The sequence below is a fragment of the Vipera berus genome, assembly GCF_964194415.1.
Source record: "Vipera berus genome assembly, chromosome: 6".
Classification (NCBI taxonomy): Eukaryota; Metazoa; Chordata; class Lepidosauria; order Squamata; family Viperidae; genus Vipera; species Vipera berus.
This window is the reverse complement of record NC_138208.1, coordinates 90,023,450-90,048,145: the sequence shown is the minus strand read 5'-3', so window position 1 is coordinate 90,048,145 and position 24,696 is coordinate 90,023,450. Positions and strand designations below refer to the sequence as shown.

Below are 24,696 nucleotides of genomic sequence, written 5' to 3'. Positions count from 1 at the left end.
CGGATTCCCAATCCCCATCCTCCCCCACCACCCACCCCTTTCCTCCTGCTGGGTGCAGGACTCCCATCCCCATCCCACCCACCACCCACCCTTTTCCTCCTGCTGGGTGCAGGACTCCCAACCCCATCCCCCACCACCACCCACCCGTTTCCTCCTGCTGGGTGCAGGACTCCCAACCCCATCCTTCCCAGCCACCCCCTCCCTCCCAGCCGCCCACCCCACCCTGCTGGCCAGGGACCTTTCTCGCAAACAGGCGGGCTGCCCCAACCCACCCCTCCCTTGGGGCCGGACTCCCTCTCCCCTCATCCCCAGCCAGCAGCCGATGGGCGCTGAAGTCCCGGGGAGGAAGACGGGGGTGGGGGGCGAGCGTGGGATGGAGTTTCCGCGGTCGGCAGCCGGGCAGCGAGGGAGGCAAAGGGGCCGGGGGAGGAAGACGAAGAGGAAGAGGAGACGGAGGAAGAGGAGGAGACCCCTCCCCGCCGCTACTCACCGTAGCCGTCCTGCGTGGAGCGGCGGCGGCTGGCCAGCTCCCACTCGCGGGACATGGCCGGAGGGAGCCGCGGGGCTGCTGCTGCTGCTGGGGCGGCTGCAAAGAAGCCGGGGCGGGTCTGGGCTCCCGGGCGAGGCAGGCACGTGTGAGCGGGGGCTTTAAAGGCAGGGCTGGAGGAGGAGGAGGAGGGGGGGAGGAGGAGGAGGAGGAGGAGGGGGGGAGGAGGAGGGGGAGGAGGAGGAGGGGGGGAGGAGGAGGGGAGGAGGGGGAGGGGGGGGCGGCGCGGAGCCGGGCAGGGGGCTTGGCGTTGCTCCCGGTGCCGTGGAAAGGGGAAGACCCTCCGCTGCCCGACCTGCGCTTGGGTTGCCTGCCCCCCCCCTCGCCCCTCTGGGAAGGAGATGGGGGTGCTGGGGGAGGGGGGCGTTTCCCAATCGAATCCAATTAAACCGATAGAGGGGGAAAAAATCTCGGCAGCTCAGGGGTCTCTGGGACTGACTGTGGGTCCCTCTGAGCCCGCTGGGTTTCCTTGCAGACGTTTCCTGACCCAACTAGGGAACATCGTCAGTGCTGGAAGGGAGGGGGGGGCTGCAGAGAGGAGGAGGGGGAGGAGGAGGAGGAGGAGGAGGAGGAGGAGGAGGAGGAGGAGGAGGAGGAGGAGGACTCTCTGACCTTGGTGGTTGACCTGCGGACCTTGCATTACCCAATTAGGTAACACCATCAGTGCTAGAAGGGAGGGGGGTTTGCGAGGAGGAGGAGGAGGAGGAAGGACTGTGGGGCCCTTGGTGCTCTCTGAGCTTGGCTGTTTCCTTGCAGACGTTTCATGACCCAACTAGGGAACATCATCCGTGCTAAAAGGAGAAGGAGAGGAAGGAAGGAAGGAAGGAAGGAAGGAAGGAAGGAAGGAAGGAAGGAAGGAAGGAAGGAAGGAAGGAAGGAAGGAAGGGAAGGGAAGGAGAAGAACTGCAGGGTCCTTGGTGCTCTCTGAGCTGGGTGGTTTTCCTGCAGACGTTTCATGACCCAACTACGTAACATCATCAGTGCTAAAAGGAGAAGGAAGGAAGGAAGGAAGGAAGGAAGGAAGGAAGGAGGGAAGGGAAGGGAAGGGAAGGGAAGGGAAGGGAAGGGAAGGGAAGGGAAGGAGAAGAACTGCAGGGTCCTTGGTGCTCTGTGAGCCGGGTGGCTTTCCTGCAGACGTTTCATGACCCAACTACGTGACACCATCAGTGCTCCAAGGGTTTCGGGGGGGGGACGGAGGAGGAAGAGGAGGGGAAGAGGAGGAATGAAAGGGAGGGGAGGAGGAGGAGGAGGAGTGTGGAATCCTTGCTGCTCAGCCCAAGGTGTTAACCCAGCCAGCGTGTTAACAAACTTTCTGCTTGTACTGTAGGTAGCACTTTGCCCGGAGGAAGAGGAGGAGGAAGACTTGGTGTTCCCCGAGTTTGGCTATTTCCTTGCAGACGTTTCGTGACCCAACTAGGTAACGTCATCAGTGCTAGAAGGGGGAGGGGGGTTTGCAGAGAGGAGGAGGAGAAGGGGAAGAAGGAATGAAGGGAGGAAGAGGAGGAAGAGGAGTGGTGTGGGGTCCCTGGTGCTCTCTGAGCCATCTCCTTGCAGACGTCTCATGACCCAACTAGGGAACACCATCAGTGCTGGAAGGGAGAGAGGTGTGTGGACAGGAGCAGGAGTTTGATTGCTTCCTTGCAGACGTTTGGCTGAGGAATTCTGGGAGTTGAAGTCCAGAGGTCTTTAAAGGGGCCAAGGTTGGACACCCCTGCATTACACCTGGCCAGGATCAGTCTTTCCTCCCTTACCAAGGTGACGTTCAGTGGAGTTGATTGCAAAAGTTGGGGGCACAAACCTGGGGCAGCACTAGCCAACATTCGGAGGTGGTGACTACTGCTGATACATTCCCCCATTGAACCTAGTTTAATTTCTTTTCTTTTTTTGAAAGGTGTGAACCAGAAGACTGGGGACACAGGAAGAGAATCCTCCAAGGATACTTGGGACTTTTGAAGTTCTGGTTCTGAAGTTCCGACATTCACGTGACTTACCGCATGTCGGTTGCTTAGCAACTGGCCAGCATTTATTGCTGTTTGCAGCCACCTGACCACCTTTTGCAGGAAGCCCCCGTTGACTTCTTCAAAAATTGCCCCACAGCCTCCAATCGATTTGCGTTAACAAACCTTATGATAATCATAATAATAAAGCTGGAAGGGACCTTGGAGATCATCTAGTCCAACCCCCCTGCTCAGGCAGGGAATGCCTCAATCTGCTTAATTAACGACTCAAGCAAATTAGGAAGGAAAAAAAAGGCAGTGTATTTGCCTACCTAATTTATTAGTCGTTTGCTTAACGAATGCCGGCATCCCATTTTACGACGGCCGCTCAAAAAAGATTGCAACATCAGGTCAGCCATGCGGGTGACCCGCTTTACAAGCCTCACGGCCCAATGGCCACAATGGGCAAGCTCCATTTCAGTCATAAGTCGAGGACTTTGAGGTGGAAAGTGCGCTGGACGGACAACACCTTATGTAATAAAACTCCAAAAATTCAAGTTGCTTATGAAAGGTTGAGTCAGCATCTTAGAAAAATCATGTGTAGATAATGGATTGGACAGAATTCAGTTGATTCCATCCAGACCCCCAAATATTTTCAATTTTTACGGCTGCAGCAGCGTATCTCCTAACGCGAACCACGAGAGCCTGATCATCTCATCTTCCCATTTAGAAAAGTATTTTAAGCCTTTTTTTTTTTAAAAAAAATTGGGGTGGGGAAGGGCCATCCAGTCCTGGACATGACAGCTAGTTCTCGACTTACGACTGCAACGGAGCCCAAATTTTCCATTGCTAGGTGAGAGTGTTAACTGAATCTTGCCCCGTTTCACCACCTTTGCCGCAGTCGTTAAGGGAATCACTGCCGTTGTTAGCTTGGTAAGCCGGTTGTTAAAAGTGAATCTGGCTTCCCCCACTGACTTTGCCGGTCAGAAGGCCGCAAAAGGGGGCCACGTGACCCGGGGACGTGGCGACCCATCGTAAATAGGAGGCAGTTGCCAAGCGTCCAAATTTTGATCAAGTGACTGGGGGAATGTAAGTGTGAAAAATGCTCATAAGTCACTTTTTTCAGTGCCGTTGTAACGTTGAACAGTCACTAAAAAATTGGTCGTTATGTCGAGGACCACCTGTATTGGTGCTTGTGGGCAGCCTCCGAGGATTCCAACGTTTAGGGCTTTGCCACCTGGAGCTACAGGATGCCTGTTCAAAAGGGCAGCATACAGGTAGTCCTCTACTTACGACCGTAATGTGAGCCTGCCGATCACGGTTGTAAGTCGTGACGATCTGTCAAGGTATTAATAGCTAAACAGCTTATGTAATGATGTGATGTAATGTTAAGATGGATGATGCAATGATACGAATGACTCAGCAGGGTCTGTGTCCCTTGAACAGCCTGAGTATAAAATGAAAGGCTTTTGCCAGAGTGTGTGTGTCTCTCTCTCTCGTCCGTTTCCTGCTGTAACTATTCTGTGTTGGAGTTTGCTGTATTACGTGTATGTATATTGTTCCCGGTGTACGATACTCAGGCATGTCAAACTGCCAGCCACTGCGCCCACCCTATTGCCGGCAATGGGGAAAAAGTCCAGATACGTTGCGCGACTTCACGTGACATTGCAGGTTTTACATGTCTGCTGTAGATAAGTGTAATATACACCACCATTTAATATACACCACTGTTTTCTGTTATTTACTCCTGGGTTATCTCAGTGCAATAAGACTGTACATGCTCTGACACGATCACAACACGGGTCACCCGTGAGACCAACGGAGGTCATTAAGTGAACACCACGGCGGTAAACCTTCTTTTGCCACAGCTGTTCAGCAAACCACTGCAATTGTTAAGGGAATCTTAACAACCTGGCATCCCTCGTTGACTTTGCTTGTCGGATGCTGGTCGCAAAAGGGGATCGCACGACCCCAGGACAGTACAACCGTCGTAAGTATGGTATATGCCTCTTGCCAGGCGCCTGAATTATGATCAGGTGACTGCAGGGGTGCCGCGATGGTTGTTATGTATGAAACTGAATCACAAGTCACTTTTTCCAGTGCTTCTGTAACGCTGAACGGTCACTAAACAGATCGGCGTAAGTCGAGGACTAGCTGTATGGGCTAAAGACGGCAGATCAGTTCACTTCCTGCTTTTGGGACACATGGAAAAGAGGTCAGGATTTAAGTGCACAAAGATCAGAAAGAAACAGCGGGAAAGCAAAGGGGTCAAATAAACGCTGAGATGAGAATAAACAAAATAATTCTATTTAATATCATCCCCCCCAAAACTCGGCATGGATAAAGGAAGACCCACAATTACAAAACAGTATTTTTTTTCCCCCAGTGGCAAACACAGCTTTCTTGTGTTAACACAATGGACAGACCCAAACAGTTAAGGCAACTTGAGCAAAAGCCTTACTTACAAGCAAGGACACAATCAGCCTTTTGCAGCCCTGGACATCTTAAGACGCGGAGCAAAAAAAAATATTTCTTTTTTAAAAAATAGCTAACCTTTCCATGGAATATCAGCAAAAAAACAAACACCTTTTAAAAAGTTGCTTTGAACAGAACTTGGCAAGGTCCCATGGCTGCTATAGTAAAGAGGCAAAGTTTTAAAATGGGGGGTCTTCAAACGTGGCCCTTGGATGACTTGGTGGACTTCAACTCCCAGAATTCCTCAGCCAGGCACGCTGGCTGAGGAATTCTGGGAGTTGAAGTCCCCAAGTCATCCAAGGGCCAGGTTTGAAGACCCCCGTTTTAAAATGTTCGCTTTGGGGTGACAAAAAGAAGCAATTGTTTCTCCGCTCTTTAAGTGAGGTCTACTTGAGGACATTCTGGAAGAAAATTAACTAATTGTAGGATTTTCTTATCAAGATGTCCATAACGAGCTACGTGGTTCCCCTCCCCCCCCCCGCCGCCGCCCCACTTGCAGGCTCAGGGGTGTGAATGTTTGTATAGCAGGCATTCTTGTATGTTCTGTTATAGGCCAGTGTTTCTTAACTTTGTAAGTTTAAGATAGGGGGACTCCCAGAATTCCCTAGCCAGCTATGCTGGCTGGGAATTCTGGGAGTTGGAAGTCCACCTATCTTAAACTTGAGAAACACATAGCTATTGAAAAAAATGTGTCTTATTCTCTAACAACGTTGCTTCTTTCATTGTGCGTCAGAGAGGGGGAAAATGTTTTTTCCCCTCTGTGTAACTGAAATCCTGTTCAACTTTTTAAAATAATTTTTTGGAGTGTTCTCAAAGCAAAACCGATCTAAAATGTGGCTCTGGGAATGACTAGTATTTTCACCGGAAAACCACGCACGCAGAGTAAGAAAACATACTAACACCTTTGTGTGCTAGCTTTACCTTTGCGAAGAGAAGCCAAACTGCGCAGGATCCCGATTTTTGTTTATCCTTTTCTGAATTTGAGATTAGTGTTATTCTTTAAATATACTGCTTGTCTAGAAGCAAGAATCCTTAGTACGTTTTAGGGACTCTGGATTTTGTTCAATAGAGCGTGATTTGTGGCTCGGGCTCCAGATTGATCAGTGGAAACCTTTCATCAAACTTTCAGGCTGACGTCATCCCAAATTTTCAAAAAAAGCCATTCAGTTCATCAAAATAAAAATTAAGCTTTCCTTCTGTTTAAACCTCCTGCGTAGAAATGGCATTAAAAACAATTTTTTTTTACTATTCCACTGTCGTAAAACAAATAAATAAAAATAAAGCAGCGGTCTCTTTGTATGGCAGTGAAATTCAAGGCAGTACAATCTCGTAGGTAAATTCTCTTCCGAGGGAAAAATTTATCCTCTCCGAGTTTAAAAGAGTTTGTGGCTGGAAAATCAGCTAGTCTCCCAAAATCCAGAGAACGTTCACGCCGGATAGTCCAAGGTTGACCCGCCTGTGAAGAGACAATGACACCCTTTTATTATTAGATCACAAAAAAGCTTCACAGCAGAGCAAAGACTTCACAAATTCTCTCCAGCTAGAAATAAAACCATGCAAAATGAGACGTGTGTGATGAATTTCGGGGGAGGCCCCCAAGAGACAAGATCCATTTTCCCCCCACTAAGCTGTTCTATTTTTTAAAATCTCTGTTATGCACCAAAATCATATTTTGGTAGGTTGTTGTTTTTTTTTTGAGAACTACCAGGAAATAATAGGTTTCAAAAGGCCATCTGTTTAGCTGTGGATGGTTTAATTTTCACTTTACTTTTAACACCATACAGCAGAAGGAAAGGGGAAAAAAAAGATGGTAGCCCTGGACTGCTGTCTGTGGAATTCTGGGAATTGAAGTCCACACGTCTTTAAGTTGTCCATTGTGTTTAAACCTCGTTTACTGCACCTCTTTGCTTCCTGCCCCTATTCAAATTCAGTATAAAACTGATTACGTGGATCATGAACCAATTCTCACCTGCTAAAACTCCTCCTTGCAAATACAGGCTAGTCCACGATTGAGCCCAAAATTTCTATAGCTACGTGAGTTTCGCCCCATTTTGTGACCTTCCTCGCCAAAGTTGTTAAGTGAATCACCGTGGTTGTTAATAGCAGAGCTGTTCAATGAATCTTTGCTTGCCAGAAGGTCGCAAAAAGAGGAATCGCAGGACCCCAGCACACTGCAAACCGTCATAAATTCGAGTCGGCGCCCAAATTTTGATCATGCGACCGTAGGGACGCCGCAAGCGGTCGTTAAGTGTGGGGGAGAAAAAGGTGATAAGTCACTTTTTTTTCAGTGCTGCTGTAACCATTCCTTCTCCCAAAGCAGGCTACAGGTAGTCCACAATTACTACAGTTCATTTAGTGACGATTACAACAACACTGGGGGGGAAAAGTGACTTATGACCGTGTTTTACATTTATGACCATTGCAGCATTCCTATGGTCACGCGAGTTATTCAGAAGCTTGATAGCTGACTCACATTTATGACGGTTTGCAGTGTCCCAGGGTCAGCTGTCCCCTTTTGCGACCTTCTGACGAGCAAAGTCCATGGGGGGGGGGGGGGAAGCCGTATTCTCTCAACAACCGTATGACTCATTTAAGAACGGCGGCGATTCTCTTAACAAATGTGGCGACAAAAAGTGGTAAAATGGGGGCAAAAGCTCGCTTGGCAAATTCCTCACTTAGCGACGTAAATTTTGAGCTCAGTTGTGGTCATACGTTGATGACTACCTGTATTACCTTCGGGGGCAGAACTATCTAGGCCAGGAGTAGGCAACCTTGGCTCTTTTATGACTCGTGGACTTTAACTCCCAGAATTCCTGAGGCAGCATGGGGGAAATATGGCCCCCTCATGACTCGTGGACTTCAACTCCCAGAATTCCTGAGCCAGCATGGGGGGACTATGGCCCCCCTCATGACTTGTGGACTTCAACTCCCAGAATTCCTCAGCCAGCATGGCTCAGCTTGGAAACCTCTCCTTATCCCCTCATCATGGCTGGCTCAGGAATTCTGGGAGTTGAAGTCCACAAGTCATGAGGGGGCCATAGTTCCCCCATGCTGGCTCAGGAATTCTGGGAGTTGAAGTCCACAAGTCATGAAGGGGCCACAGTTCCCTCATGCTGGCTCAGGAATTCTGGGAGTTGAAGTCCACGAGTCATGAGGGGGCCACAGTTCCCTCATGCTGGCTCAGGAATTCTGGGAGTTGAAGTCCACGAGTCGTGAAGGGGCCACAGTTCCCTCATGCTGGCTCAGGAATTCTGGGAGTTGAAGTCCACGAGTCGTGAGGGGGCCACAGTTCCCTCATGCTGGCTCAGGAATTCTGGGAGTTGAAGTCCACGAGTCGTGAGGGGGCCACAGTTCCCTCATGCTGGCTCAGGAATTCTGGGAGTTGAAGTCCACGAGTCGTGAAGGGGCCAAAGTTCCCTCATGCTGGCTTAGGAATTCTGGGAGTTGAAGTCCACAAGTCGTGAGGGGGCCATAGTTCCCTCATGCTGGCTCAGGAATTCTGGGAGTTGAAGTCCACGAGTCATGAGGGGGCCACAGTTCCCTCATGCTGGCTCAGGAATTCTGGGAGTTGAAGTCCACGAGTCGTGAAGGGGCCAAAGTTCCCTCATGCTGGCTTAGGAATTCTGGGAGTTGAAGTCCACAAGTCGTGAGGGGGCCATAGTTCCCCCATGCTGGCTCAGGAATTCTGGGAGTTGAAGTCCACGAGTCATGAGGGGCCATAGTTCCCCCATGCTAGCTCAGGAATTCTGGGAGTTGAAGTCCACGAGTCAAACAAGAGCCCAGGTTGCCTCCCCCTGATCTAGACTATGATACGTACCCAAGCATGCCAGATTCCTTTGTCTTGATGATGTACAGGAACATAAGCAATGTGTGGAACAGGTTGTTTCTGCCCTAAACAGGAGAGGCGAAAAGAAAGCGAACAGGTAAGTAGAGCCTGACCAGTTTGCGCTTGTCGCAAGGTGCGTCTTTCCTTCTTCCCTGGAGCCTCGTTTTGTTTTTACCCCAAACAATTTGGAGTTGCTAAAGAATGACGATTAAAAAAAAAAAAGTCCAGAGTTGGAAATCCGTGCGTCTTAAAATGGCCCAGGTTGAGAAACATTGCTATTGGGGGTGGGAGGGGGAAGGAGGAAGAGGACGACTGTGGGGTCCTTGGTGCTCTCTTGAGTTTGGTGGTTTTCTTGCATATGTTTTAGGACCTAACTGGGGAACTTCATCAGCGTTAGAAGGGAGGGGGGGTTGTGGAGTGAAGGTGAAGAAAGAGAAAGAGAGGGGGAGGAGGAGGAGGAGGAGGACTGTGGGGTCCTTGGTACTCTATGAGCTTGGTTTCTTGCAGATGTTTCATGACCCTATTAGGTAATATATCAGTACTAGACGTTTCCCCACTCCCCTTCCAGCACTGATGATATAAACTAGTTGGGTCATGAAACGTCTGCAGGAAAACCACCCAGCTCAGAGAGCACCAAGGACCCCACAGTCCCTTCCTTCCTTCCTTCCTTCCTTCCTTCCTTCCTTCCTTCCTTCCTTCCTTCCTTCCTTCCTTCCTTCCTTCCTTCCCCTCCCTCCTGGCATTGATGATGTTACCTAGTTGGGTCATGAAACGTCTGCAAGGAAACCACCCAGCTCAGAGAGCACCAAGGACCCAACAGTCTTCCTCCTCCTCCTCCTCTCCGCAAACCCCTCCCCCTTCTATCCCTGATGATGTTCCCTAGCTGGGTCATGAAATGTCCTTCCTCCTCCTCCTCCTCCTCCTCCTCTCCGCAAACCCCTCCCCCTTCTAGCCCTGATGATGTTCCCTAGCTGGGTCATGGAACGTCTGCAAGGAAACCACCCAGCTCAGAGAGCACCAAGGACCCCACAGTCCTCCTCCTCCTCTCCACAAACCCCCCTTCCTTCCTTCCTTCCTTCCTTCCTTCCTTCCTTCCTTCCTTCCTTCCTTCCTTCCTTCCTTCCTTCCTTCCTTCTCCTTTCCACTCCCTTCTAGCACTGATGAGGTTTCCTAGTTGGGCCACGAAACGCCTGCAAGAAAACCACCCAGCTCAGAGAGGACCAAGGACCCCCACAGTCCTCCTCCTTTCTTCTTTTCCTTCCTTCCTTCCTCCTCCTCCTCTCCACAACCCCCCCCCTCCCTTCTAGCACTGATGATGTTCCCTAGTTGGGTCATGAAACGCCTGCAAGAAAACCACCCAGCTCAGAGAGGACCAAGGACCCTACAATCCTCCTCCTCCTCCCTGCAAATCCCGCTCCCTCCTAGCACTGATGATGTTCCCTGGTTGGGTCACGAAACGTCTGCAAGGAAACCACCCAGCTGAGAGAGGACCAAGGACCCCAGAGACATATCAATCCTCACCGTCTGCCCCCGTGATCAGCAACCACTCTCTTCTGGAAAAGTCAGAGAGAAGCGGCAACATTCCTACCTTGGGAAGGTTGTAGGCCTGTTGTTGATAGATCAGCTCGTAATGGGGAGGGTTGATGCTGCTCTGATAGACGCAGAACAAATTCTCGTTCGACAGATCTGTGAGTGACAAGGATCAGATCTGGCTTTAGTTACAGCCCGATGAAATGAAATTAAATGCAAAGTTCCACCGCAATATGGAACCAGATGCCGTCCAGATCACCACTGGTGGAGCCCAACTGGTTACCCATAAAAGCTATCGGCCCGAGTGTTCCAAGAACCTCAGTGGGGAATGCACACAACTCTAAGCAAGCAGAAACATCTCCGTGTGTACGTGGGGAATCGGTGGTCCAGAACAGAGTTGGAAGGGGCCTTGGAGGTCTTCTAGTCCAACCCCCTGCTCAGGCAGGAAACCCCATGCCATTTTCAGACAAATGGCTGTCCAGTCTCTTCTTAAAAACCTCCAGTGTTGGAGCATTCACCACTTCTGGTGGCAAGGTGTTCCATTGGTTAATTGTTCTCACTGTCGGGAAGTTTCTGCTTAGTTACGAGTTGCTTCTCTCCTTCATTAATCTCCATCCGTTGCTTCCGGTCCTGCTTCGGGTGCTTTGGAGAAGAGCTTGACTGCCTCTTCTTTGGGGCAGCCCCTGAGATATTGGAACACGGCTATCACGTCACCCCTCGTCCTTCTCTTCATTAAATTGGACAGACCCAATGCCAGCAACGGTTCCTTATATGTTTTAGCCTCCAGTTCCCTGATCATCTTTGTTGCTCTTCTCTGCACTCTTTCCAGAGTCTCAACATTTTTTTTTACATCGTGGCGACCAAAACTGGATGCAAATATTCCAAGTGTGGCCTTACCAAGGCCTTGTAAAGTGGTATTAACACTCCACGTGATCTTGATTCTGTCCCTCTGTTAATGCAGCCTAGCACTGTGTTGGCCTTTTTGGCAGCTGCAGCACACGGCTGGTCCACTAGGACTCCAATCAATTTTCCCATGAGCATTCAACAGTCATGGAGTGTAGCCTTCTTGCACCAAGATCCAGGTAGTCCTCTGTTTATAACCATTCATTTAATGACTGCTTGAAGTTGCCAACAGCCGTGAAATAGGCTGTTCCTTTACACTCCACGACCGTTGTGGCATCCCCATGATCACGTGATCAAAATTCAAGACGCTCGGCAACTGTCTCATGTTCGTGACGGTTGCGGCGTTCCCGAGGTCACGTGATGATTCCCCCCCCCTTTCGCGACCTTCTGACAAGCAAAGACAATGGGGAAGGCAGACCCACTCAGCAACCGCACGATTCATTTAACAACCCCAGCGATTCACTTAACGCCGGTGGCAAACCTCGCTTAAGAACTGTCTTGCTTAACGACCGAAATTTGCAGCCACATCGTGGTGGTGAACTCGAGCTTGTACTCTTTAAAAAAACAACAAAAAAAAACACAAAAAAACCACCTCCGTTACCTGGTTTATCAGGTGTTTGAATGAAATGCTGGGAGGTGAATGTCTTGCCGTCGGGATACTTCGGATGGGGAGGCAACCTGGAGTCAAGATAAGTGCAGAAGACGTGCATAATGATCTGGAGGGAGAAAGGAAGGCGAGATTTAGCGCCATGTCAGACACTTCAGAAACAAAGAATGTGAGTTCTAGTCCTGCCTTAGGGATGAAAGCGAGCTGGGTGACTTTGGGTCAAACACTGGGAGACTCGAGTTCCAGTTCTACCAAGCATGAAAGCTGCCTGTGTGACTTTGGGCCAATCACTAGGAGAGGGTGAGTTGTAGTCCCGCCTTAGACAAGAAAGCCGCCTGGGTGACTTTGGGCCAATCACTAGGAGAGGGTGAGTTCTAGTCCCGCCTTAGACAAGAAAGCCGCCTGGGTGACTTTGGGCCAATCACTAGGAGAGGGTGAGTTCTAGTCCCGCCTTAGACAAGAAAGCCGCCTGGGTGACTTTGGGCCAATCACTAGGAGAGGGTGAGTTCTAGTCCCGCCTTAGGCATGAAAGCTGCCTGGGTGACTCTTGGCCAATCACTAGGAGAGGGTGAGTTCTAGTCCCGCCTTAGACAAGAAAGCCGCCTGGGTGACTTTGGGCCAATCACCAGACAACGGTGAGTTGTAGTCTCACCTTAGGCGTGAAAGCCAGTTGGGTGCCTTTGGGCCAATCATTCCCTCTTTCAACCCAGCCCACCTCACAGGGTTGCTGTTGTGAGGAACACAGAAGGAAGAAGAAGTGTTGTATATGTTCACTGCCTTGAATTGTTTGTAAAAATAAGGAAGACGGGATACAAATAGATTCAAAAGAAACAGCAACTCTGCAAGCAGCCTTGCTCAGAAGTGAAAAATTTAAGGGACGGTGAATTCAATACATGTGCTACTACTGATTTTAAGGCGCCTTTGGACTCCAAGGCAGACTTACTCCTGAGTCGGTGGGTAAATCAGTATCCCATTTGCGTGCCTTGAAGTCTCCTCCTCGGTTCCATGTGAACGAACTCATGCACCCGCCTTGGGAAAGCTCTGTCGGTTAGCAAAAGGACAACACAAGTTAAGTCCTCGACTTACAACAGCTCATTTAGCGACCATTCAAAGTTATAACGGCCCCAGGAAAAAAGTGACCTGTGACCGTGTCCCACGCTTAGGCCCACTGCAGCACCCCTGTGGCCACATGATCAAAATCCAGATGATTGGCAACTGACTCGTATTTACGACGGTCGCAGCATCCCGGGGGGGGGGGGAGGAAGAGGTCTCGTGATCCCCTTTTGTAACCTTCTGACCGGCAAAGTCAATTTGTTTGTTGACTTGAGTGACTCATTTAGCAACTGTGGCAAGAAAGATCGTAAACACGGAGCAAAGCTCGCTTAACAAGTGTCTCGCTTCACAACAGAAATTTGGGGCTCCACTGCGGTCGTAGGTCGAGGACTGCCTGAGCTATGAATGCTAAGCTGTCAGGACTGAGACACCTTGTCTTCATTTGTTTCGTTGTCGGTTGTTACTACAGCAATTGGGACCCGGATCTATTTATTAAGCAAATTTCGACAGCTGCCCATTTTTGCAGAAAGCAGCGCACGCTTAATGAACACATGAAACACGAACATAGGTAATCCTTGACCTACAACTGTTCGTGCACCAGCTGGGACCCTTTTTGACCAGTTACCAAGAAAGTGGGAGTTCTAGCCTCACCTTAGGCATGAAAGCAAATTGGCTGACTCGGGGAAAATCACCAGGAGATGGTGAGTTCTAGTCCTGCCTTAGAAACAAAAGCTGACTAGGTGGCTTTGAGGCAATCATTAGGAAACGGTGAGTTTTAGTCCCGCCTTAGGCATGAAAGCCACCTGTGTGACTTTGGGCCAATCACCAGGAGACAGTGAGTTCTAGTCCTGTCTTAGCCAGGAAAGGCAGCTAGGTGATCTTGGGCCAATCACCAGACGATTGGTGGCTTTGAGGCAATCAGGAGGAGACGGAGAGTTCTAGTCCTGCCTTAGGCATGAAAGCCAGCTGGGTGACTCTGGGCTGATCACCAGGAGACGGTGAGTTCTAGTCCTGCCTTAGACACAAAAGTTGACTAGGTGGCTTTCAGGCAATCATCAGGAGACGGTGAGTTCTAGTCCTGCCTTAGGCATGAAAGCCAGATGGGTGACTCTGGGCCAATCACTGGGAGAGGGCGAGTTCTAGTTCCACCTTAAGCATGAAAGCCAGCTGGGTGACTTTGAGCGAATCACCAGGAGACGGTGAGTTCTAGTCCCACCTTAGGCATGAAAGCCAGCTGGGTGACTCTGGGCTGATCACCAGGAGATGGTGAGTTCTAGTCCTGCCTTAGACACAAAAGTTGACTAGGTGGCTTTCAGGCAATCATCAGGAGACGGTGAGTTCTAGTCCTGCCTTAGGCATGAAAGCCAGATGGGTGACTCTGGGCCAATCACTGGGAGAGGGTGAGTTCTAGTTCCACCTTAAACGTGAAAGCCAGCTGGGTGACTTTGAGCGAATCACCAGGAGACGGTGAGTTCTAGTCCCACCTTAGGCACGAAAGCCAGCTGGGTGACTGGGCCAATCACCAGGAGACGGTGAGTTCGAGTCTTGCCTTAGACACAAAAGCTGACTTAGGTGGCTTTGAGGCAATCCTGAGGAGACGGTGAGTTCCAGTCCCGCCTTAGGCACGAAAGCCAGCTGGGTGACTTCGGTCCTAACTCTCAGCCCAACCCACCTCACAGGGTTGTTGTTGTGAGGAAAACAGGAGGAGAAAGGCGTATGAGATTATGTTCGCTGACTTGCATTATTCATAAGCAACAATAAAGGCAGGATACAAATAAACAGCCATTTACCTTTGATCCTTTCTACCAAATATTCCTGATTTGGGCTCAGCTCCAAGTACTGGACGATTGTGTTCAGAGTAGGAATAAGGGGGGCTTTGACCAAAGCGGCTTGCTTCAGACTGCTGAGGCTGGCCTCTGTGGGGGGGTGGGAGAAAAAAACCAGACAGAGAAACTGCAACCTTTGCCATCAGGAAAGACCCCCAGTTTCGGGCTTTGACGACAGCTGTGGACTTCCTTTTAGTCAGGCGACAACCTCACAAACGGAAACAGCCGCCGAGACCGCTCCATTCTGCGACACAATAATTCACGAGGGCTTGCTGAAACCTCCGCTGAACGAGGACCACGCTTCACATTATTTAAGTTACTGGAGGGGATACAAGTGGTCCTCAACTTGCAACACTTCACTTAGTGACCGAACCTACAGCGGCACTGAGAAAAGCGACTTAGGACCGTTTTCCACACTTACGACCGTTGCAGCCCCCCCCCTCCCCGGGGTCACATGATCCAAATTCAGCTGTTTGGCAACCGGCTCGCATTTATGACGGTGGCCGTGTCCAGCTGGGGGTGGGTGAGGGTCAGGCGATCCCCTTTTACGACCTTCTGACGAGCCAAGTCAAAGGGGAAAGCCGGATCCGCTTAACGACCAGGTCACCAGCACAACAACTGCAGCGATTCACTTAACAACCGGGGGGGCAAGAAAGGTCCTAAAACGGGTCAAAGCTCACTTAACCGACGTCGTGACTCTGCAATAGAAATGCTGGGCTCAAATGCGGTTGTCAAGTCGAGGGCTTCGTGTTAATTTGGTTGATCGGAATTCTTTAAATCGACTTTGTCAGCGGGGATATAAAATATAATTTAATAATAATAATAATAATAATAATAATAATAATAATAATAATAATAGGAGTTGGAAGGCAGAAAGAAGATCGCTGTGGGAGGCAGAAGCGCTACAACCGAGGTTGCCACAAGAAAAATGGCCGCTGGAAAGCCGGTGTGGACATCCAAAGATTTTAAGCCAGTGTTTGTCAACTTTGGCAGGTTGAAGACTTCAATTCTGGCTGGGGTATTCTGGGAGTTGAAGCCCACCCGTCTTCGACCCTCCAAGGTTGAGAAGCACCAGCTTAAAGCAAAACAAAACACAGCTTCGCTGGGCTGGGGTATTCTGGGAGTTGAAGCCCACCCATCTTCCGTCTTGTATTAGCGTAACTCTCAAGTTTTTTTTCCCCCTACAGGGTTGACAACTTCAGATGGCTTCCAGCTAGTAAAAGCCCCCCCTTTTCTCTCTCCACAATTATGATTTTAATCCGCATATTTTACTGTGGAGCATGTGATCACAGCACAAAATGTTCTATAGCGTCACCGCACCTCCAATCTGCAGCTCCGGACACCCCATTCTTCGCAGCTGCGTGCTTACAGATTCGATCTCCTGAACCAGAGGCACCAAAATTGTCTCGTTGATCCACTGTTGGATCCGAAAAGATATTTGGGGGGGGGGGGAAGGAGGGGAGAAAACAGAATTTAGAAGAACGACATCTGCATTTGCTATTTCACTGATGTACACAGCACCGAACGTTTACCAGCAATAAAGAGGAAAAGGCCTTCTCAAAGCAATGGGTCACAGGCAGTCCTCAACCTACAACTATCAATGAGCCTCAAATTATGGTTATTAAGTCCTGCTGGTTGTTAAGTGTTTCCCCATTTGAGCATTTTGGCCCGATTTTGACCTTTTTTCTTTTTCTTTTCCCAGTGGTCATTAACCAGACATTATGGTTGTAAAATGAGTCACTGTCCACCATGGGTTTCCCCCTCCCCCGGTAAAAAACAGAAGTAAACCATGGTTTCCTGTCCCCCCCCCCCAAAAAATGTTGTAAATTGTAATTGGGTGACTGCGGGCTGCTGCAAACGGCTGTAAATGCGGGCTGCTTGTCGAATGCTCAAAACGCAATTGGGACTGCCGGAAGGAAGGCGGGGTGTGTGTGTGTGTGTGTGTGTGTGTGTCTGTGGCCATCGGAACTTCAAATCCAGGCCATTAAGTAGCCCTGGGAAGGTCTGTCGGAACTTTTGACAGCCTGCCAAAAATTAAATAAAGAGTATAATAAAAAGAACAAGATGACAAAAAGTAATTCAAAATCATCATCATCATCATCATCATCATCATCATCATCATATCATTAAACGAAGATGAGCACGGGGCCCCTAAAGTGGGGCACAACCGGACGGGGGAAAGCGTGACCTTTTTAATTAAAAAAATAAAAACAAAAATAAGCAAACCATTCAGAAGATAGACTTGACGGACAGCTGGATGCTTGTCTGAGGTTCGCTTTTCTACGTTTCGCTAAGCGGCTAGTCCTTAAGCCAAGGACTACGTGGACTTCAGGCTCGAGCACCCCCTATTTAGCCGGAGTCTCTTCCCCTCCTCCCCCAGGAAGGAGTTTCCAGGGCTGGGTCACATTTAACACACACACACACACACACACACACACAAACACACACACCCAGGCCAAAGGCCAAACTCACATTTCTGAATTTGGCAGTCCAGGAATCCATGTGATCGAACAGCTGCCTGCTCATTGACACGCGTGCCCAAACCTGGCCAGGAAGACAAAGACGTTTTGAAGTTACAACAACTGCTAGGAGGAGAGAAAAGTAGGAGGAAGACCATCACAAGCTCTGAGGGGCTGCTGCAAAGAGCAGGGTGTGTGTGTGTCACATTATCTCCAAAGCTCCTGAAGGCAGGACAAGAAACAACGGATGGAAACTAACCAAAGAGAGAAGCAACCTGGAATTAAGGAGGAATTTCCTGACGGTGCGGACAATCAACCTCCAGAAGTTGTGGGTGCTCCAACACTGGAGGTTTTTAAGAAGAGGCTGGACAACCGATTTGTCTGGAATGGTAGAGGGTCTCCTGCTTGAGCAGGGGGCTGGACTAGATGACCTCTGAGGTCCCTTCCAACCCTTGCTACTCGGTTCTTGTGATTGTGGCTAAACTAGACAAACGAAACCATCTCTCAGTCAACGTTGTGGTCAACCCCGCCTTGATGATGTCCCGTAGTTGGGTCATGAAACGTCGGCAGGAAAATGAACCAGCTCAGAGACCACCGAGGACCCCACAGTTCAACCCGGAGCTGTTAAATATTCTCCTTTATTACGCAGCTGGAGGATCTGAGCAATAAGCCCCCTGATGTTTCTCACTGGGGTCCCCCCAAAGGGTCTTCCAATCCATCCTCAGCCAGGAAGGCCGGTTAACTTGAACAGGGACACACTGCCTATCGGCAAATATAGTTCACACTAGGTCAGGGGTCTTCAAACTTGGCCCTTTGATGACTTGTGGACTTCAACTCCCAGAATTCTGGAAGTTGAAGTCCACAAGTCATCAAAGGGCCAGGTTTGAAGACCCCTGCCCTAGAGCATGGTGTTCACTTCCATTAATTATATCAGCTGTGATGTACGGGTAGTTGTCAACATACAACTGTTCCATTTAGAGACAGTTCAGTTACAAAGGGCGCTGAAACATGTGACTTACAACCACTTTTCACAGTTACGACCGTTGCAGCCTCCCCGTGGTCAAAATTAAGATGCTTGGTGATTGACTTGTATTTACGACGGTCGCAGTGTCCTCTCTGTGTGTGTGTGTGTGTGTGTGTGTGTGTGATCTGATCCCCTTTTGCGACCTTCTGACAACCAAAGTCAAGGGGAGAAGCCGGGTTCGCTTGAGAACAGTGTCGCTAACTTAACAACTGCAGTGATTCGCTTAACGGCAGTGGCCAGAAAGGTCACAAAATGGGGCAAAAAACTCACTTAAACAAATGTCTCACTTAGCGACAGAAATCCTGTACGCCGAGGACTACCTGAATTTAAAAACCACCCCTTAGAACAGGAGGACTTAGGACAGGGCTAGGCGACCTTGGCTCTTTTATGACTCGTGGACTTCAACTCCCAGAATTCCTGAGCCAGCCATGCTGAGGGGAAAGGGAAAGGTTTCCAAGCTGAGCCAGGCTGGCTCAGGAATTCTGGGAGTTGAAGTCCACCAGTCATAAAAGAGCCAAGGTTGCCTAACCCTGACTTAGGATGATGTGCAACCTGGATCAACGCCTGCGGAGAACCGTGGAGGGAAACCACCTTTTCCGTCTCCGCCAACGTTGCTTACCTCTTCGGCAGCTTGCTTGGAACTCAAGTCGGCTTCATCCTTGTGAGCTGAGGGGGCCTGGGACCTGCAGGCTGGCTGGTACTGGAATTTCCTGAGCATCTGGGCGTAGTCTGCCATGGAGCGACCGTAGTTCCAGAAAGTCGGACTGTTTGAAGGAGAGCTGGAATCCGAACTGCCTGCGGGGATCAAGAGACAGAAATGAGGCCACTGGACCCTCCTACAGCCTCCTCTGCTAAGAGAGCCGGTTTGATGGTGACTAGAAACCAGGAGCGGGTGAGTTCTAGTTCCGCCTTAGGCCCAAAATCCGGCTGGGTGACTGGGCTAATCACCCAGAGACTAGAAATTGCTGACTCCTAGTAATTGACCCAAAGCCACCAAATCAGCTTTCATGCTTAAGGCGGGACCAGAACTCACTGTCTCCTGGTGATTGGCCCAAAGTCCTCCAGCTGGCTTTCATGCCTAAGGCAGGATTAGAACTCACCGTCACCTGGTGATTGGCCCAAAGTCCTCCAGCTGGCTTTCATGCCTAAGGCAGGACTAGAACTCATTGTCGCCTGGTGATTGGCCCAAAGTCCTCCAGCTGGCTTTCATGCCTAAGGCGGGACTAGAACTCACCGTCTCTTGGTGATTGGATCAAAGTCACCCAGCCGGCTTCTGTGCCTAAGGCAGGACTAGAACTCCCAGTCTCCTGGTGATTGGCTCAAAGTCCTCCAGCCTGTTATCACACCTAAGGCGGGCCTAGAACTCACGATCTCCCGATTTCTAGCCGGGCGCCTTAACCAACAGACCACAATACACACTTAACTTTTGAGTAACTTTGGTGAATGCGCTGTGTGTATCTGCCCCGCCATTCTTTCAGTCCGCCACTCACCCAGCTGGACCCGGTGCTGTTTCTCCTCCTCGTTGCGAAGGAAGCTATCGAGCGACTTCAAATCTGTCATGTAGTCGGCTTTTCCCGTGGGAGAGTTGTAGACGGTCGGTGAGGAGCGGTATCTGGACCTCATCCCGCCGCTATCCATGGGCCCAATGCTAGTCGGGTACATCAAGGGACCCGGAGAAGGACTGAATGGCGGCACCTAAGCAGAACCAGATGACACCGGGAACCCAGCGTTTCTCTTTTTTGAAGCGCTATTGAAGTTTATTACAATATAAACTAAGCGTGAAGGTTGCTGAGTTTTGCCCCGTTTTATGAGCTTTCTTGCCGCGCCTGTGAACTGAATCACTGCAGTTGTTAAGTTAGTAACACGGTTGTTAAAAGAATCTGGCTTCCCCATTGACTGTGCTTGTCAGGAGCTGAAACAAAATGGATCACGTGACCCCGGGACCGTCTCTCTCTCTCTCTCTCTCTCTCTCTCTCTCTCTCTCTCTCTCTCTCACACACACACACACACACACACATTTTCTGAGGTTTTTGCGTGTGTTTGTATGTAGATCTTTGGTCATTCGGGTTTTTTCCCATGTAGAATTGGAGGTATCAGGGCAACGTTTCGACGAAATCTCATCCGTCATCCTCAGGCTTCAGCTTCAGCTTCAGCATATATGTGTGTGTGTGTGTGTGTGTGTGTGTGTGTGTGTGTGTGTGTATGTATATGTATGTATATGTGTGTGTGTGTGTGTGTGTGTGTGTATATATATATATATATATATATATATATATATATATATATATATATATATATATATATATATATATATATATATATATATATATATATTTCAAATGTTAACTATTTAGATTACCTTGCTAGGCCCCAAACATGGGGCAAATCTTTATTTCCTGTTTTCAGCCTATCTTGAAGGCCATCGAACAGGCTATAGTCACACCGGACAGTTCATATATTTGTGTAAATTACTAACAAAGAATTAAAGGAGAACTGAGATGCATTTCTGACTCTTTAGTCTTCATCAGTCAGTCATACCCTTCTGAGATTCGAACCTGGGCTGATTGCACATTAGGCAGTGTTATTTACCTGTTGAGCCACAGGATCTCTCTCGCTCTGTTAGCTTTCTGCAAGGGGAGATATGTTTCAAATGTTAACTATTTAGATTACCTTGCTAGGCCCCAAACATGGGGCAAATCTTTATTTCCTGTTTTCAGCCTATCTTGAAGGCCATCGAACAGGCTATAGTCACACCGGACAGTTCATATATTTGTGTAAATTACTAACAAAGAATTAAAGGAGAACTGAGATGCATTTCTGACTCTTTAGTCTTCATCATATATATGAACTGTCCGGTGTGACAGTCTGTTCGATGGCCTTCAAGATAGGCTGAAAACAGGAAATAAAGATTTGCCCCATGTTTGGGGCCTAGCAAGGTAATCTAAATAGTTAACATTTGAAACATATCTCCCCTTGCAGAAAGCTAACAGAGCGAGAGAGATCCTGTGGCTCAACAGGTAAATAACACTGCCTAATGTGCAATCAGCCCAGGTTCGAATCTCAGAAGGGTATGACTGACTGATGAAGACTAAAGAGTCAGAAATGCATCTCAGTTCTCCTTTAATTCTTTGTTAGTAATTTACACACACACACACACACACACACACACACATATATATATATGTGTGTGTGTGTGTGTGTGTGTGTGTGTGTGTATACACATATATATATACATATATATATATACATACATATACATACATATATATACATATATATATATATATATATATATACATGCATATATATACATGCATATATATACATACATATACATATACATATACATCATGTGACACCACAGGGATGCCACAATGGTCGTTCAGTTTCGAAAAACAGTCACACATCACTTTTTCCAGTGTGGTTGCTAACTTTGGCCAGTTAACGAACAGTCATAAGTCAAGGACTACCCGTATATAATAGAAATAAAAAGAAAATATGGGAATGCAGAAGGAAAAAAATGGAAAGAGGTTAAAGAAAAGAGGGGGAGAAAAGCAATGACTTTCAACAGTTTTTGGTGCAGTCGAATACAAAAAATGCAGCCATAACCTCAATGCTTTACTTCAGGTAAAACTTTGTTAAGCACGAGCCATTTCTGCAAGAAGAAGCCAATTTAACGATCAAAGCCCCAAATCATTTTTTCCCCCTTATTTCAAGCAGGAATCCATTTTTTCTCAGCCGACTGATCCCCGAGTCACGCTTTTATAGTTTACCTGCAATTTTGTGATGGCGGCACAGGTTTTCAAACATCATTCGATTGTAGACAACAATCGTAATTAACCTGGACACTGCACAAATGGTTAGAAAACATTTAAAAACTATTCACTACAGTATGAGATACAGTAGGGGTAGTCCCCGACTTACAGCAGCTCAGTTAGTGACTGTTCAAAGTTACAACAGCACTGAAGGAAGCGACATGTGACCGTTTCCCACACTTACGACCGCTGCAGCATCCCCAGGGCCCCCACTGAAAATTCCGATGCTTGACATTTAAAATTTGGAAACGATAAATATCAAATGTTAAATTTAACTATTAATGGAAAATTAAAAATGGGGAAACACTCACTAGTTGTATTGATTTGTCTAAAAAGATGGAATGTTAAAACAACTAAGATACGTATAAACTAAAAGCTACGGATAAATGTAAGAAAGTTATTTTTCGTTTAATTGACGTAATAAGAATTCTATTAATTTAAACCTGAGACGGTACATACTAAGGGGAAAAGAGGGGAAACATTCAAAGTAATAGTTTGAGATTTGTACTAATATTGAATTATTGACCAACTCAGCCGCCACGTTGCTTTTCAAATATTTAAATGCAAAACTAGAAAATCAATAAAAAAAAATTAAAAAAAAAAAGAAAATTCAGATGCTTGACAACTGACTCATAGTTATGACGGACCGCAGTGTCCCGGGCTCACGCGACAAGCAAAGTCAACGGGGAAAGCCAGATTCACTTAACAACTGGGGTGCTAAGTTAGGAACTGCCGCGATTCGCTTAACCAAGGTGGCGAGAAGTCGTAAAATGGGGCAAAACTCAGCCGACGTCTCACTTAACGACCGGAAATTTGGAGCTCCACTGTGGTCATTAAGTTGTGGTGGTGAAGCTGTACTCGTCTAACGGTAGGAAATAGTGCTGTAGACTTAAATTAAGACGAGGTCTTCTCAATCTCTCAAACCTATCTATTTGAACAATCTGGCCTGGTCTGATGGGTTTGGGGTTTGGATTTGGTTTTAACATTGTTTTAATTATTGTATTATATTGGGCATAATTATTTAATCTTTTTTAACTTTTGTATGTATATTTTGATATTTATTCTCTGTACACCGCCCTGAGTCCTTCGGGAGAAGGGCGGTATAAAAATTTAATAAATAATAATAATAATCTCAGCCACTTTACGATGGGTGGATTTCAAGCGTACACGGCCCCCTTAACAACCGCCTCACTTAGCAACGGAGATTCCGATCCCCAATTCCCGGTCGTACTTCGAGGACTGCTTCTAAACGGAACCACAGAGCTCATCCATACCTTGCTGTAGTTGCTTCCCGGAGAGAAACCCGCAGCTGGGTTGTAGGATCCAGGACTGCTTCCTGACAAGGACTGCAGCTGCGTACTGTAGCTGGAGATACAACCGGTTGCAAATTTGGGACTGGTGCTGGGCGAGCGGGACGGACTGTAGCTGAGGACGCTCTGCCCCTGGATGGGGGGGGAGGGGGTCGCAGGGGGCGTCTTCTTGGGCACCAGATCGTGCGGCGGCGTAGTCTGGACGGCTGAAATTAAAGCCCGCTTCCAAAGGTTAAGAAGAACCGCAAAGAGACAAACAAGCTAAGTGTCATTCCAGGGTGAAGGTTTTCGTTTTTTGCCCACTACTATAAAATGTAATTGTTGGGGCAGGGAAAAAAGAAAAAATTTCTGAATGAAGCCGGAGCTGAAGAAACCAGTCAGTCGTTTCGGGTGATAAGAAACGAGGCAGCTAAAGAAGAGCAGGTCATCCTCGGCTTACAACCGTTAACTGGAACACAGTTCTGATCGTAAGTCGAGGCACACATGTGACCGGACCCTGACTTTATACTTAAAAAAACCCCATTTTATTCATTTTCTAGTTTTACGGTCAAATACTTAATAAACGTGTTGTCTGGGCCCATTAGTAATTCAGGGGTCTATATTAACTTCTTCAATCTAGATCCAATATTAAACCCATCAAATGTTTCCAATAACAATAATATTGATAATAATAATAAAGTTGACTGATATTGCTGTACCAGATGCCAGAGTTGAAGAACTGGAAAAAATTACGAAAGACCGCGACCTGGCCATCGAAACTGCGCTATTATGGATGAAACGCGTAGCAGGGATACCCATTGCCACGGGGGCGCTGGGATCGATGTCCAAAAACTTTGCAAAACACATCAAGAAATTGCAGCTTCCTGCAATAACTCCAGCAAAGCTACGAAAAACTGCGCTACTCGGAACATCTCACATTTTAAGGAGATACCTGGTTGATACCTAGGATGCTGGCAGCAACCCGTGTCAACCATTAGTGCCAGTCAATTTGAGTGTTCAGTTGACTGAGTTTCATGTTTCATGAATAAAAGTTTTATAATAAGTTGGAAGGGACCTTGGAGGTCATCTAGCCCAACCCCCTGCTCAGGAAGGAGATCCTATGCCATTCCAGACAGGTGGCTCTCCAGTCTCTTCTTAAAAACCTCCAGTGTTGGGAGCACTCACAATTTCTGGTGGCAAGCCGTTCCCCTGGTTAATTGTTCTAACTGTCAGGAAGTTTCTCCTTAATTCCAGGTTGCTTCTCTCCTTGACTAGTTTCCATCCGTTGCTTCTTGTCCTGCCTTTGGGCGCTTTGGAGAACAGCTTGATTGCCTCTTCTTTGGGGCAGCCCCTGAGATACTGGGAGACTGCTATCATGTCCCCCCTCGTCCTTCTCTTCATTAAA

At 48.2% G+C, this 24,696-nt stretch overlaps 2 protein-coding genes across 5 annotated transcripts in view; both read right to left on the bottom strand.

The window, feature by feature from the left end:
* Window positions 1–545, bottom strand: part of LOC308669802 (uncharacterized protein) — a gene marked incomplete at its 5' end in the record, with an annotated part of 35,505 nt that extends 34,960 nt beyond the window's left edge. The window contains one exon of the mRNA XM_081330679.1: window positions 491–545. Coding sequence (XP_081186805.1) covers window positions 491–545 — 55 coding nt within the window. The remainder of the gene's footprint in view (window positions 1–490) is intronic.
* A 4,230-nt stretch (window positions 546–4,775) lies between these two features.
* Window positions 4,776–24,696, bottom strand: part of TMEM209 (transmembrane protein 209) — a 29,464-nt gene continuing 9,543 nt past the window's right edge. The window contains exons 5-16 of one of the 4 annotated variants that reach the window (XM_081331165.1): window positions 23,277–23,518; window positions 19,678–19,882; window positions 18,807–18,982; window positions 17,177–17,248; window positions 16,025–16,121; window positions 14,669–14,794; window positions 12,769–12,866; window positions 12,478–12,552; window positions 11,820–11,934; window positions 10,374–10,471; window positions 8,777–8,850; window positions 4,776–6,415 (exon numbers count right to left, since the gene is read on the bottom strand). In XM_081331165.1, the coding sequence (XP_081187291.1) occupies window positions 6,361–6,415; window positions 8,777–8,850; window positions 10,374–10,471; window positions 11,820–11,934; window positions 12,478–12,552; window positions 12,769–12,866; window positions 14,669–14,794; window positions 16,025–16,121; window positions 17,177–17,248; window positions 18,807–18,982; window positions 19,678–19,882; window positions 23,277–23,518 (1,433 nt within the window). In that variant the 3' untranslated portion in view covers window positions 4,776–6,360. Of the gene's footprint in view, window positions 6,416–8,776; window positions 8,851–10,373; window positions 10,472–11,819; window positions 11,935–12,477; window positions 12,603–12,768; window positions 12,867–14,668; window positions 14,795–16,024; window positions 16,122–17,176; window positions 17,249–18,806; window positions 18,983–19,677; window positions 19,883–23,276; window positions 23,519–24,696 lie in introns of those variants that run through there. The other 3 variants (XR_014026911.1, XM_081331166.1, XR_014026912.1) reach the window with 3 other exon arrangements.